General features: G+C 42.0%; 1 protein-coding gene across 2 annotated transcripts in view; it reads right to left on the bottom strand.

Moving 5' to 3' along the window:
* Window positions 1-650: 650 nt before the first annotated feature.
* ITGB1 (integrin subunit beta 1) overlaps window positions 651-11,341 on the bottom strand; it is a 76,945-nt gene continuing 66,254 nt past the window's right edge. For both annotated transcript variants that reach the window (XM_030550194.1, XM_030550195.1), the window contains one exon: window positions 651-1,872. Coding sequence is in view for 1 of the 2 variants with exons in the window: in XM_030550195.1 (XP_030406055.1) it covers window positions 1,807-1,872 (66 nt within the window). In the remaining variant the exon portion in view is untranslated. The remainder of the gene's footprint in view (window positions 1,873-11,341) is intronic.

Genomic DNA, 11,341 nt, shown 5'->3' with positions numbered 1-11,341 from the left:
CCCTTACATAGCCTCTCCCTCAAAAAGTTCAGAAACACTGAGGAGAGGGGGCACATGTGCACTCTAACAGGCACAACCTGGAGAAGCAGCAAAGAATCCTGTGGCACCATGCATCTGACGAAGTGGGTATTCACCCACGAAAGCTCATGCTCCAAAACGTCTGTTAGTCTATAAGGTGCCACAGGATTCTTTGCTGCTTTTACAGATCCAGACTACCACGGCTACCCCTCTGATACTTGACAACCTGGAGAAGGTTATAATGTTAGGTAGCACCAGGTGGTGCAACGTAAGTGGGAGTATGCAGAGTCACCTCAAAGAACTCTGGTTACACATAACCAACCTTCATTTTGTGCACAGTGTAAGAATTCTTTTCATTTTACTTCTGAACAAGTAATTTTGAGTTTATTTTTGTATAATTAACTCACTTTCCTGATACTTGGTCCAAAAAGTACATCTGGTATAAATATAACCTCTCTTCCTCCTCCCTCAACTCTAAAATTGACTATCTTAGGAAGCTAGATTTAAGAATTAAAAAAAAAAAATCTCTGAGGAACCCTAACTTTGATACAATTCTGTACATTATAAAGATTGTACAGGTTGCTTGAACAGTATTAACATCCTCAGTGTAGAAAGACAAGATGAGGTTTAGGTGTTTTTAGGTACTTTTAATTAATAAATAACTTCAGTAATAGCACTGTAAAAAGTGAACATCTGTTAAAATAAAAAGGCACTTAAAACAACAAACGAATTTGTAACAGATGCAATCTTAATGTTCAAAGGCAAATATACATGGCACATGTCAAAAATGAAACCTGACAGTGACAGTCATGTCACAGTACAAACTATGCAATCTCAGCTACAGGAGAAAGGCGAATGTACAGCCAAGACTGCAAAAGAAAATAAAGTTGTGCTGATACAAAAATATTACAAAAAATTGCAACCAAATACATTAAAAGATTAGAAAGGTGTCAGCACCAGACTTTAAAAGCAAGGAAACATTACGAAAAAGGACACTATATGAATTAAGGCCCTCATGTATTTAGAGGATATCCTGGTGAGTGCTTCATGGTACTGCAGGCTGGCCAGGGCTTGAATTTACAAAGAAAAAATATGCAAGATACTAAGCAGCAACTTCTTGAAAAATGGCACAAATTTTAAAGCTTTTCCTTCCTAACCCCTTCAATTTGTCCATAACCTGGCACTTGACAATTTAATAATAGGTATGCAGGCATTTTTCACAGCCTTTTGCACCATTGTTTCCAGCCTATTCATCTTACTGTTTCTAATCAGATATATCTAACAGATACCCAGTCATTGATCAACTTAAAAAAGAAATCTGTGAGAGTTTGCAAGGAAATATTTAGTTAACATGTTAACTATGTCTGCAAACTCAAGCCCTGATAACTCTGTAAAGCTAAAACTTCATTTTTAATACTCAGTTGCTAGGCAGAGCCCTCATATTGATTGATTTCACCATTTCCCTCCCAGTCACATAACAGCAGTATCGTACACTTCCCACAGACCACCTACATTTGAACAACACAGTAAGGAAAAGGTCAAAAAGGCACCATGTGACCTTAGCTGATTAGGCTATGCAGCCTCAAGTTTTCTCTCAGTCCCCTGGCACTGATTATTTTATCTGAAGAAAAAAAAATTACATATTGTACATTTTAAAAACCTGCATAGGAAACAAACCTACATGTAATGAGTTAGTAAAATCACTGCAGAATTGTCCTAAATCTATCTTACTGTGACTACAAAAATTGCTACGTTGCATACAGTGTTGTGAAGTAATACAATTAGTGTTCATTTCCCCTCATATTTAGGATTGACCACAGTTGTCACTGCACTCTTGTAAATAGGATTTTCACCCTAAAAAAAAGAGAAATGTTTACATTAGTATTAAAAGTACACACAATGAACACTACATTTATGACAACTGTACAAACAAAAACATATTTTAAGACATTACACATTGATCTGTACTGTTTCCAGATGCAGTAAGTAAATACTAGCTTAAATCATCTAAACAGAGCAAGATTTTCTCTATCAACTTTAGTAAAAGGCATGCTTAGCTAATAAACACTAAGATGTTAGGACAGATCTCTACTTTAGGATCACTCAATGACTACCATTCCAGGGGTGGCCAACCTGTGGCTCCGGAGCTGCATGTGGCTCTTCAGAAGTTAATAAGTGGGTCCTTCCACAGGCGTTGACTCTGGGGCTGGAGCTATAGACGCCAACTTTCCAAAGTGCTGGGGGAGTGCTCACTGCTCAACTCCAACTCTGCCCCAGGCCCTGCCCCCACTCCACCCCTTCCCCAAGGCCCCAGCCCTCACTCCTCCCCTCCGAGCTTCCTGCACACGTGAAACAGCTGATTGCGGCGGGTGGGAGGTGTGGGGAGGCAGGTGACATACTGATTGGCAGGGCTGCCAGCGGGTGGAAGTCCTAGGGGCTGGAGGGGGGCACTAATGGGGGGGGCTGCTGACATATTACTGTGGTTTTTTGGCAATGTACATTAATCAATTTTGGCTCCTTCTCAGACTCAGGTTGGCCACCCTGACCTATTCTGTTCTTTCCCTCTGAAGCACCTGGCACTGGCCACTGTCAGAAGACAGGATACTGGGCTAGATGGGCCATTGGTCTGACCCAATATGGCTGTTCTTATGTTACGATATGCCACATGGTTCCCTTACAGTTTATGAACCACACATGCTCATCGGAGGGCTGAATGGTCAGGCAAAGGCTCTACATCTTTGATCTCATGACATACTGGTGAAGGAGTTGGGGGGAGCATTTCACTCAACATTTTTTGAACTGGAATGCTTAAAGTTAGCCTCTTAAATAAAAGTTGCCCAGGCCCAATAAGGGGGGACAGCCTGGGTGTCACCAAGTGCAAGCCCTAAGCTACTTCCCCCACCTTTAAAGAGAACCAAATCTAAACCGCATGGAGCCTCACCACACTTACAGGTACCACTGCATTTATGTGTCCTAAGAGGATTGAAGTTGATTCCCCTGCAGTTAGCCATGGTCGACTCTCATGCCATTGATAGTTTTATAGATGCAATGGCTGCCCAGAACCTACAAATTCCTCTATGGTCCAAATCTTAACCAGACCCGGTAGAAACAACCAATGGGTCACCCCGTCATCTGATCCAGAAACCCAGGAAACTGTTCTCTCAGGATATGTCTACACTGCAATAAAAAACCTGCAGCTAGCCTGTGCCAGCTAACTCAGGTTCACAGGGCTTGGGATAAGGAGCTGTTTAATTTCAGTGTAGACATTTGGGCTCAGGCTGAAGCCTGGGCTCTGGGACCGTCCCCACTTGCAGGGTTCTTAGCCTGAGCCAGCTAGCCTGGGCCAGCCACAGGCTTTTAACTGCAGTGTAGACATTCCCTTAGAGGCCAGAGTGGGAGAGCACCGCATGTTACTATACTTCAATGTGATCAGCTCTCAGCACTTCCCAATAATACTTGGTATACTGTGTTTGGAGTAGCATGATCCATGTATCTCCTGAAGAGGGAAGAGCATTGACTTTCTTCCGATTATTGCCAAAAAAAGCAGGCCTGTGACCCCCCATGTTAGCCATTGCCTATTTGCCAGGAACAGTTATTACTACCTGAGGAAAAACAGTGGGGGCAAGTGAGAAAGAAACTACCTTGAGCCCAGAATCCCATCTCCCCAAGAAATACCAGGAATACATTAACACTTTACAGGGAAAAAAACCCACATCCCTTCGGTCCCCGCAACAGAACTATAACTGTTCCATAGATTGCAGCTTGGGGTAAAAGCCCTGTATGGACAAATATACACCATATCCAAACCAGAGTGTGGAAGCATTATGCATCTATATCTAAGAAAATCTCAAGAAGGGCTTCATCTGTTAATCTTCCTCCCCAGCAGGGGCACTACTCCTTTTTGTATGAAAGGACGAGGTGCTGTGCATTTGCAAGGACTATCGAGCCCTAAATCTGCAACTGATATCCTCTGCCTCTTTATCCTGGACTTGCTAGATTGTGTGTGAACAACCACAATCCTCATGAAGCTAGACCATCAGGGAGCTTACAAAATAGTGCATGAGAGTCAGGGATGAGTGGAAAACTCTTTCATACACGATATAGATACCTTGAATATTTAGTAATGCCATTTGGCCTAACCAATGCCCCTGGAACTTTCCAACACTTCATGAATTGTGTTAAAGGACACAGGGGAGCAGAATGTCATCATTTATCTCAGTGATATCCTACTGCTCTCAGAGAACCAAGAACAACACCGTTGCCACATCTGATCTGTTCTAGAAAGGCTGTGGAAGCATAGTTTGTATGCCAATCTGGAAAAATGCTTCTTTGACCAGTCTGCCATCAAATTTTTGCGCTACATCATCTTCCCAGGGGATGTTCTGATTCAAAAAAGGAGCCATCTGCGACTGATCAGCTACCCAGAATCCCCTGAAATTACAACACTTACTGGGCTGTGTCAATTTTTATCTGCAATTTATTGCTGAATTCTCAGGAAAAATAGCTCCCCTAACGTCACTCCTACATAAGATTTGTCTGGTGCACAATGACAGAATATTAGATGAGTAGCTGCTTGAAATTAAAACCATGTCCAAGGAGAGATGCCACTACCATGGGAGGGCTTGGCCACTTGTACAGGTGTTCAAAGACAATAAGAACCTTAAGTACCTCTGCAAGGCCCAAATTTCAAACAAAAAGCAGCTAAGGTGGGTCCTGTTTTTCTCTGAGTTCAAGTTAACCATCACCTATCTACCTGAGAAGGCCAATACCTTATTGCAAAAAGGAGAGTACTACCAGGAAGGCAAGGAGCCAACTGCTGAGCCAGCATACTATCTCAAAGCTAGTAATTTTCTCAACATGGCAGTTCACAAAGATCTCATCTCTGATCTCCCTTGTCTGATCCACCTCTACGGAGGATCCTTTGCTTGGGGACCACATCTTAAGTGTTTGGGGACCCGGATGTACCATTCTGAACATGATGGAGTAACATGTTTCAACAGGTGCATGTATGTGTCTCTGAGGGCTTTCCCCCGCTTTGAAATGCTACATCTTTATCACGATACCCCACTGGCAGCACACTTTGGTCATTGTAAGCCCTTCTTTGCAACCTCCCACTTTTTCTGCTGGCCCTGTATGAGGGCCAAAATTCAAGCCTGTATGGATTCATGCCCACACCAAAACACCTCGAACCAAGCTCACTGGTTCTTTGGTCCCCCCAGAAATACCTGCAAAGCCTTAAGATATCCATTTCACTAAACTTCAATGTGGAATTCCCTACATGGCCCACTTCATCCCCTGCAGCCTCTTACTCTCCACTGAGGTTACTGGCCATCTCACGATAAGACACATTATATGTCTTGAAGGACTTCCAGACCACAATGTCTCATGGAGAGAGGACGTTCCTTGCCCAGGAGATAAATTTTCTAATTGTGCCTGCCTCCTCTGCTGGCCATGCAACTTGAATTGGGCTGTTGAGATGCTGTTTGCATCTTGCCCAGTAAAGTTAGTGTCTCCAATCCTATCTGGCTCCTTCCCTGCCTGTGGAAGGGAGACCCTAGGTGACCCCACCTGGTCTGGGCTGAGGGAGGAACTGCTTACTGCCAACAGAGTTGACTGAGCTCCTCAACAAGACACCTAAATAGGCAGTAAAAGCAGATAACATAGACCCTTTCTTTTGCTTCTGGCCTTTTGTGGCCTAGCTCTCTCCCTAAAACCCAGAGAAGCACCAGCTGCTGCAGACACCTCAGAAGTTGAAGTGGAGCTGTGGGGCAATGTCTGCAAAAGGCAAATGCAGCCCTGTGACATGGCTGGGAATTAGCTAGCTAAACTGTTAGTTGGAAATTTGAAATAAAAAGCTGTACACCAGAAAGGTCTGGCTACTATACTGTGGAAGTGATAAAAATGGAAGAAACTTCAGGGGTCGGGGCATTCCATTGCTGCCAATGTTCTTCCCCTGAGCTGAAAAACCCATTGTAATGGATCTGTGGACCTTAGTACAATAAAGAACAAGTGATTTTATTGATTTCTAGAAGTCTGGGTGCATATTTAACTAAACGAAGGCTATAATACAGTGTGTGTATACTACATGTAGTAGGGGGATAGTATATGTAGCTGGTGGCTGGCGCAACAGCCACACACTTGCACACAACAAAGGCAGTCTTGATGCTGTTTCCATTCATATCCGACTCTGGCAAACAATTTTGATATGCAAATAATCCTTAGTAAGGAAGGAGAATCTCAAGCTGTTTAGGCAATATACATATTTTAACTTTGCCCTTATGTAGCTTTTTAAATCTTCTAAACACTTTACAGATAAGTTACCCTCAACACTCTCCAGGGAGGTAAGCAAGCATTAATTCCACTTTACAAATAAGAAAACTGAGGCAAACAGGTTGAATAACTTGCAGCAGGCCACAATAGAGAATCAGTGTAAGAGTTGGGATTAGAACTCAGGAGTTCCCAGGGTCTAATCCATATTCGGTCTACATTTATCCTCTGGAAATAGATGACCAGCTGATATATATTAAATATAATGCTGTAGAAAGAGAGATCAGAGGCTTTGAAGTTTATATACCCCTTCATTTAGCAGATGACCAGTCATAGGGAAAAAGTCAGAGAATATCTGTGCTTTTCTTACATTTGTATGAAATTTAGTGTTTACGTGCAGTGCCAGCAAGAGACTGATGTCCTCTATTAAGTACAAAATAGGCAATAATAATGCAAACTTCCTCGTGCTACCTGACCTGTCTCTCTCAAATCTGAGCTGGAGTAACCACTCCTAGGAATGTGCAAATAATTCAGTCTCTTGTGACCCACTCGATCTGCAGCCTCTCTGCTAAGACTAACAATGTAGTAGTGGATAACTGATCACTAGACCAAACTCATTTCACATTGGCTACCACTGAATGGTACTAACTTTTGGTTATTACCAATCTGTGCTGAATTTTGACTGATAACTAAGATGTGAATGAGTATTTTCCATTATTAACCTCTTAGCTATGGAGTTCCACAGAATATCTTACCTTCTAAGATAAGTGTATTGCCATTTTTATTTAAGGAAGATGTATATTTCATTTATAAAACAGTGTAAATCAAAATGAGCACACATTTAACAGGCAAATTTAGCAGATAAACCATTTCTATCACATGCCCACCTAAACGTCATGCACAGTTTAACTGAAATGATTTTAGAAACACTAGCTGTTCACACGGTATTCATACAGCAGAACTAATTACACTTAACTCGAGACCAAGAATCTTAGGGCTTATCTATATGGTGCATTAGTGTGCACCAGGTGTGGTGTAAATCCTAGAGCACACCAGAGTGTCATGCACTAACTTGCCCACATGGACCCTACTAGAGTGCACTAGAAGTTCCCAACTGATCATGTAGGCCCATTTCAAACAGGACTGCACTGGCAGACTCCTGTGACGTCATAGAGCCCCACTGGCTTCAAAAAGGGCTGCACGCAGGTGTAAGAGACAGACCATGTTTTTCAGTGCAAGATTGGAGCTTTGTTCTAGCTTCCTGGTTAATAGATACTACACCTGTTGAAACACTATCTAGGTCAGGAGTTCTCAAATTGGGAGTCGTGACCCCTCCGGGGGTTGCAAGGTTATTGCATGGGGGATCCTGAGCAGTCAGACTCCACCCCAAACCCCGTTTTGCCTCCAGCATTTATAATAACGTTAAGTATAAAAACAGTGTTTTTAATTTATAAAGGGGGTCATGCTCCGAGGCTTGCTGTGTAAAAGGGGTCACCAGTACAAAAGTTTGAGAATCACTGATCTAGACATACCTATAACATCAATAATGCTCACTTTTATACAAGGATTAGCAGAAGTCAATAGCTTTTGCTTTCCATTTAGATATACTCTATTATTAAAAAATGCAACAAATTCAGATTCATATCTGCCTCATTAATTTAACAATAACTTTACAAATTTAACATTGTATTAGTCTAGATCCCACATGTATTCTGTTTGGCTGGCTAAGATAGAACATTTTCGCATTAACTTGCCCCAATATATATATCAAAATTATGCTAAAAATATTCTCATTAAAACTCTAACACATTGGTACGGATCCATAAAAAGATCTGGGTACCTAAATTCCAGACTTAGGTGCCCAAATCCCAGTTTTGGCTCCACTGGAATCCACAAAACTCCTGTCAAATCTATAGGTGCCTAAACTCACTCAGCACAAGTTTTTCAGGTTAAAGTTTCCCTGGGTGCTTATGTTTCTGCATCTGATTATGTGCACTGCTACCTCCCTATAAGCATCTGAACACTTATCTCCCACCTAAGCCCCGGAGTGATTCACGAACCAGGGGAAGTCAGGCATTTGGCCACTTAAATTGCACGTGGAGCCCAACTGGCAGCCGTGCTAAGAAGGCATTTAAAATCCTCCCTGCAGTCTAGACTTAAGCACCAATCTCTGAGAGGGGGAGGGACTCAGTGCCCCTTCTCCAGTTGGCATCTCCCATTGCTTAGCTTAATATGCTTAATAATCCCTACCTAATATGCTTGCTTTTGTGGATTGCATTCTTAGATGCCTCTCCCCCCTCCCATTTACATTGTACAGGGAGCCTGCTGTGTGAATCTCAGTGTTGTTCCTGAGATTTTCTAGGCACCATGATGTCCAGCATTGTAATCCGTAAGTCTCTTTGTGGATTCCCACACATTTTGCTTAAAAATCTTAAAAGGAAACTGCAACTGCCATAGCTGTATAAGAGAGACAAGCTGAGTGAGGTAATATCTTTTACTGCACCAACTTCTGTTGGTGAAGAGAGATAAGTTTTGGGCTTTCATAGGTGACCTGAAGAGGAGCTTTGTGAAGCTTGAAAGCTTGCCTCTCTCACCAACAGAAGTTGGTCCAATAAAAGGTATTACCTCACCCACTTTGTCTCTGAAATGCCCTGGGACCAACACTGTTACAACACTGCAGATGACTGCAGAAGTAATTTTTCCATTCATACCCTCCGAACAGTACTGTTTTAAGCACTTGACTGGTTTGTACTTCATGCAAGAAACTATTAACTACCTCTTAGATATCAAGGTGATATAGAAAACCTAGGATAGATCATTTAAAGCTCACAAGATATATAATAAAGGTTCCTGCAACAATATTCTCTCTGCTACATTACACAGTGTGTAGCATTTTAGATTACTGTTTGTTAAATACCTTGCTATATACGGTATGTTTCATTGGCCTTCTTACTACTTTTTTCTCCATTGACATATTGTTTCAATTTAAACAAATCACAGAACATCTAATCACAAAAACTATATGCATATGTGCAGTTAGTCTGAGTTCTGACCCAAGTGACTGTGGGAAACTTATCTCTAGAATCTTTTGACATTTGCTCAAGAACTGGTTCTCACTATCTACTCCATTTCACAAATATCATCAGGTCTTCTTGAACAACACCATTATGTGGATCCCCTGCCAAGCTTCAATGTTGGAAACTGCACCCCTCTCAAAAAAGGCACATCCCTTTTTCAGAGAGTACAGAAAGGAAGAGACACATCAAGCATGGCTGGAAGGCTAGAGGACAGGAGTTAACCCCTTGGATAAAGTAGGGTGCTTTTCACTGACACAGATCTAAACTGAGCATCACAGTGAAGAACGTGTGGTAGGGCCCTGTAGAAGGAAACCCTAGGAGTAGAGTGAAGTGGCTTCATCCTGTGGTGACACAGCAGCCAGTTTCCCTGGCATGGCAACAGTATATGGCTCTTCTCCAAAGGGTTTGAGAGGAACCACTATGATCTGCATGAGTTAAAAGTTATTGATGGAAGCCTACTGCTACTGTAACCTCGAGTGAAGCATCCATTACTGGAGAGGTTCTCTACACTCCATTTCCTTCCTGAAAACCCACTCAGTCTATCCACGGCACCCTCGTCCCCTGCTCTGAACAGATTCACAGCAATAGAGCTGAGGCCATCCAGCAACGCCAGGGAAGACCCTGACATTCCTGATATTTCTAAAGTTAAGAAAAAGGCAAAAAGTTAACTTTAAAAAACCAAGCCCCCTCGTGCCAATAAAGCAGCAAAAAAGCAGAAGCCAATCTAAAAAAACCCATAGGTCTCTTAGGTAAGAACAGGAAGGTTATGTCAAAGTTTTCTGAATTGCTTGGGAGATAAACATTTTCGGCTCATTTTTTACATCCTAGAGATGTCTGTCTAATCAAGTTGCTCACAATAGACATGATTGCAGATAAGCTAAATGTAATAAATGGGTTTAACAGAACTTTCAACAGCTTACTCAAGATTTAAGACACACTGATGGTTTAAAAATTGCAGTAAAGTCTCTGTTCTTTAGAAGTTAAAACCATTTTTTTTTAGAATATCATAATTTGTTTAACCCCAGCACTGTGCAAGCCAAAATAAGCCTCTGCCTCAAAGAATTTAAAATATACACAGACAACTCATCAACAAAGAAAGGGGGCGGAAAAATGACCCAAGCCATAAAACTGAATGATGACATTTAGTACCATCTGAGATCTGCCAACTTAAAATGTCATTCAGGAAATTTCAGGAGAGCTGTGAAAGGACTGGAAATGGAGCTGGATATGGTTCAGAGTGAGAGACAAGGTAAATGATTTTTACAGCTAGGTTTTGGATAGATTGAAAAGAGTATGTGTTTCATGAGGCGAGAGTTTAGGAAAACAGACAGGATTACAATAGTTGAGAAGAAATAATCAGGGGTTGAGAAAGGTTTTTTATGGTTGGAATGGAAGGATTTTGGAGATATAAAGGAAAAACTGGGAGAGAATGAGGAGTTGATGATAATACCAGGGTAAAGCCACATAAAAAAATGAAAAGGGTCCAGATAGGAGAGAAATCAAGTGATGGGTCCAGGGTCTTTCCCGATAAAAAAAACTCCATCACTGTGAAATAATAGATGCAGTACTTAGATTCTATTGTGATGGACAAATTCTTCCTTTCCCATTTTCATTATTAGCCCCCTCTTCTGTCTCCCCCCTGCAAGATTTTCCATCTCTCTCACCCTCCCTGCCCTTCTCCTGTCATCTATTTCCCTACCCCTCCTCTCTATTCTCATGGCCCTCTCTGGAGACCCTGGGGTAGGAGGAGAACAATCTCACTTAAGAACCCTTTCTTCTAATCTCCCTTAGGCAACTCAGCCCCTCTGGCTTCCTGACCTGTGCATCAGTGTGAGGCTGTCACTGTCCCTGCTTCTTGTGCTTTAGATTGACAAAATAAGGTCTTTGGGCTGATGCCATTCACCTCCTTCTGCCTATCTCCTCAGTATCTGGCATGGGAGGAGAGAAGATCTAAGCTACTACCAGCTAAGAATCTCAGA

The sequence above is a fragment of the Gopherus evgoodei genome, chromosome 2 (genome assembly GCF_007399415.2).
Source record: "Gopherus evgoodei ecotype Sinaloan lineage chromosome 2, rGopEvg1_v1.p, whole genome shotgun sequence".
Classification (NCBI taxonomy): Eukaryota; Metazoa; Chordata; order Testudines; family Testudinidae; genus Gopherus; species Gopherus evgoodei.
Note: the sequence above shows the minus strand (reverse complement) of the source record. Positions and strands in the feature narration are given on the sequence as shown.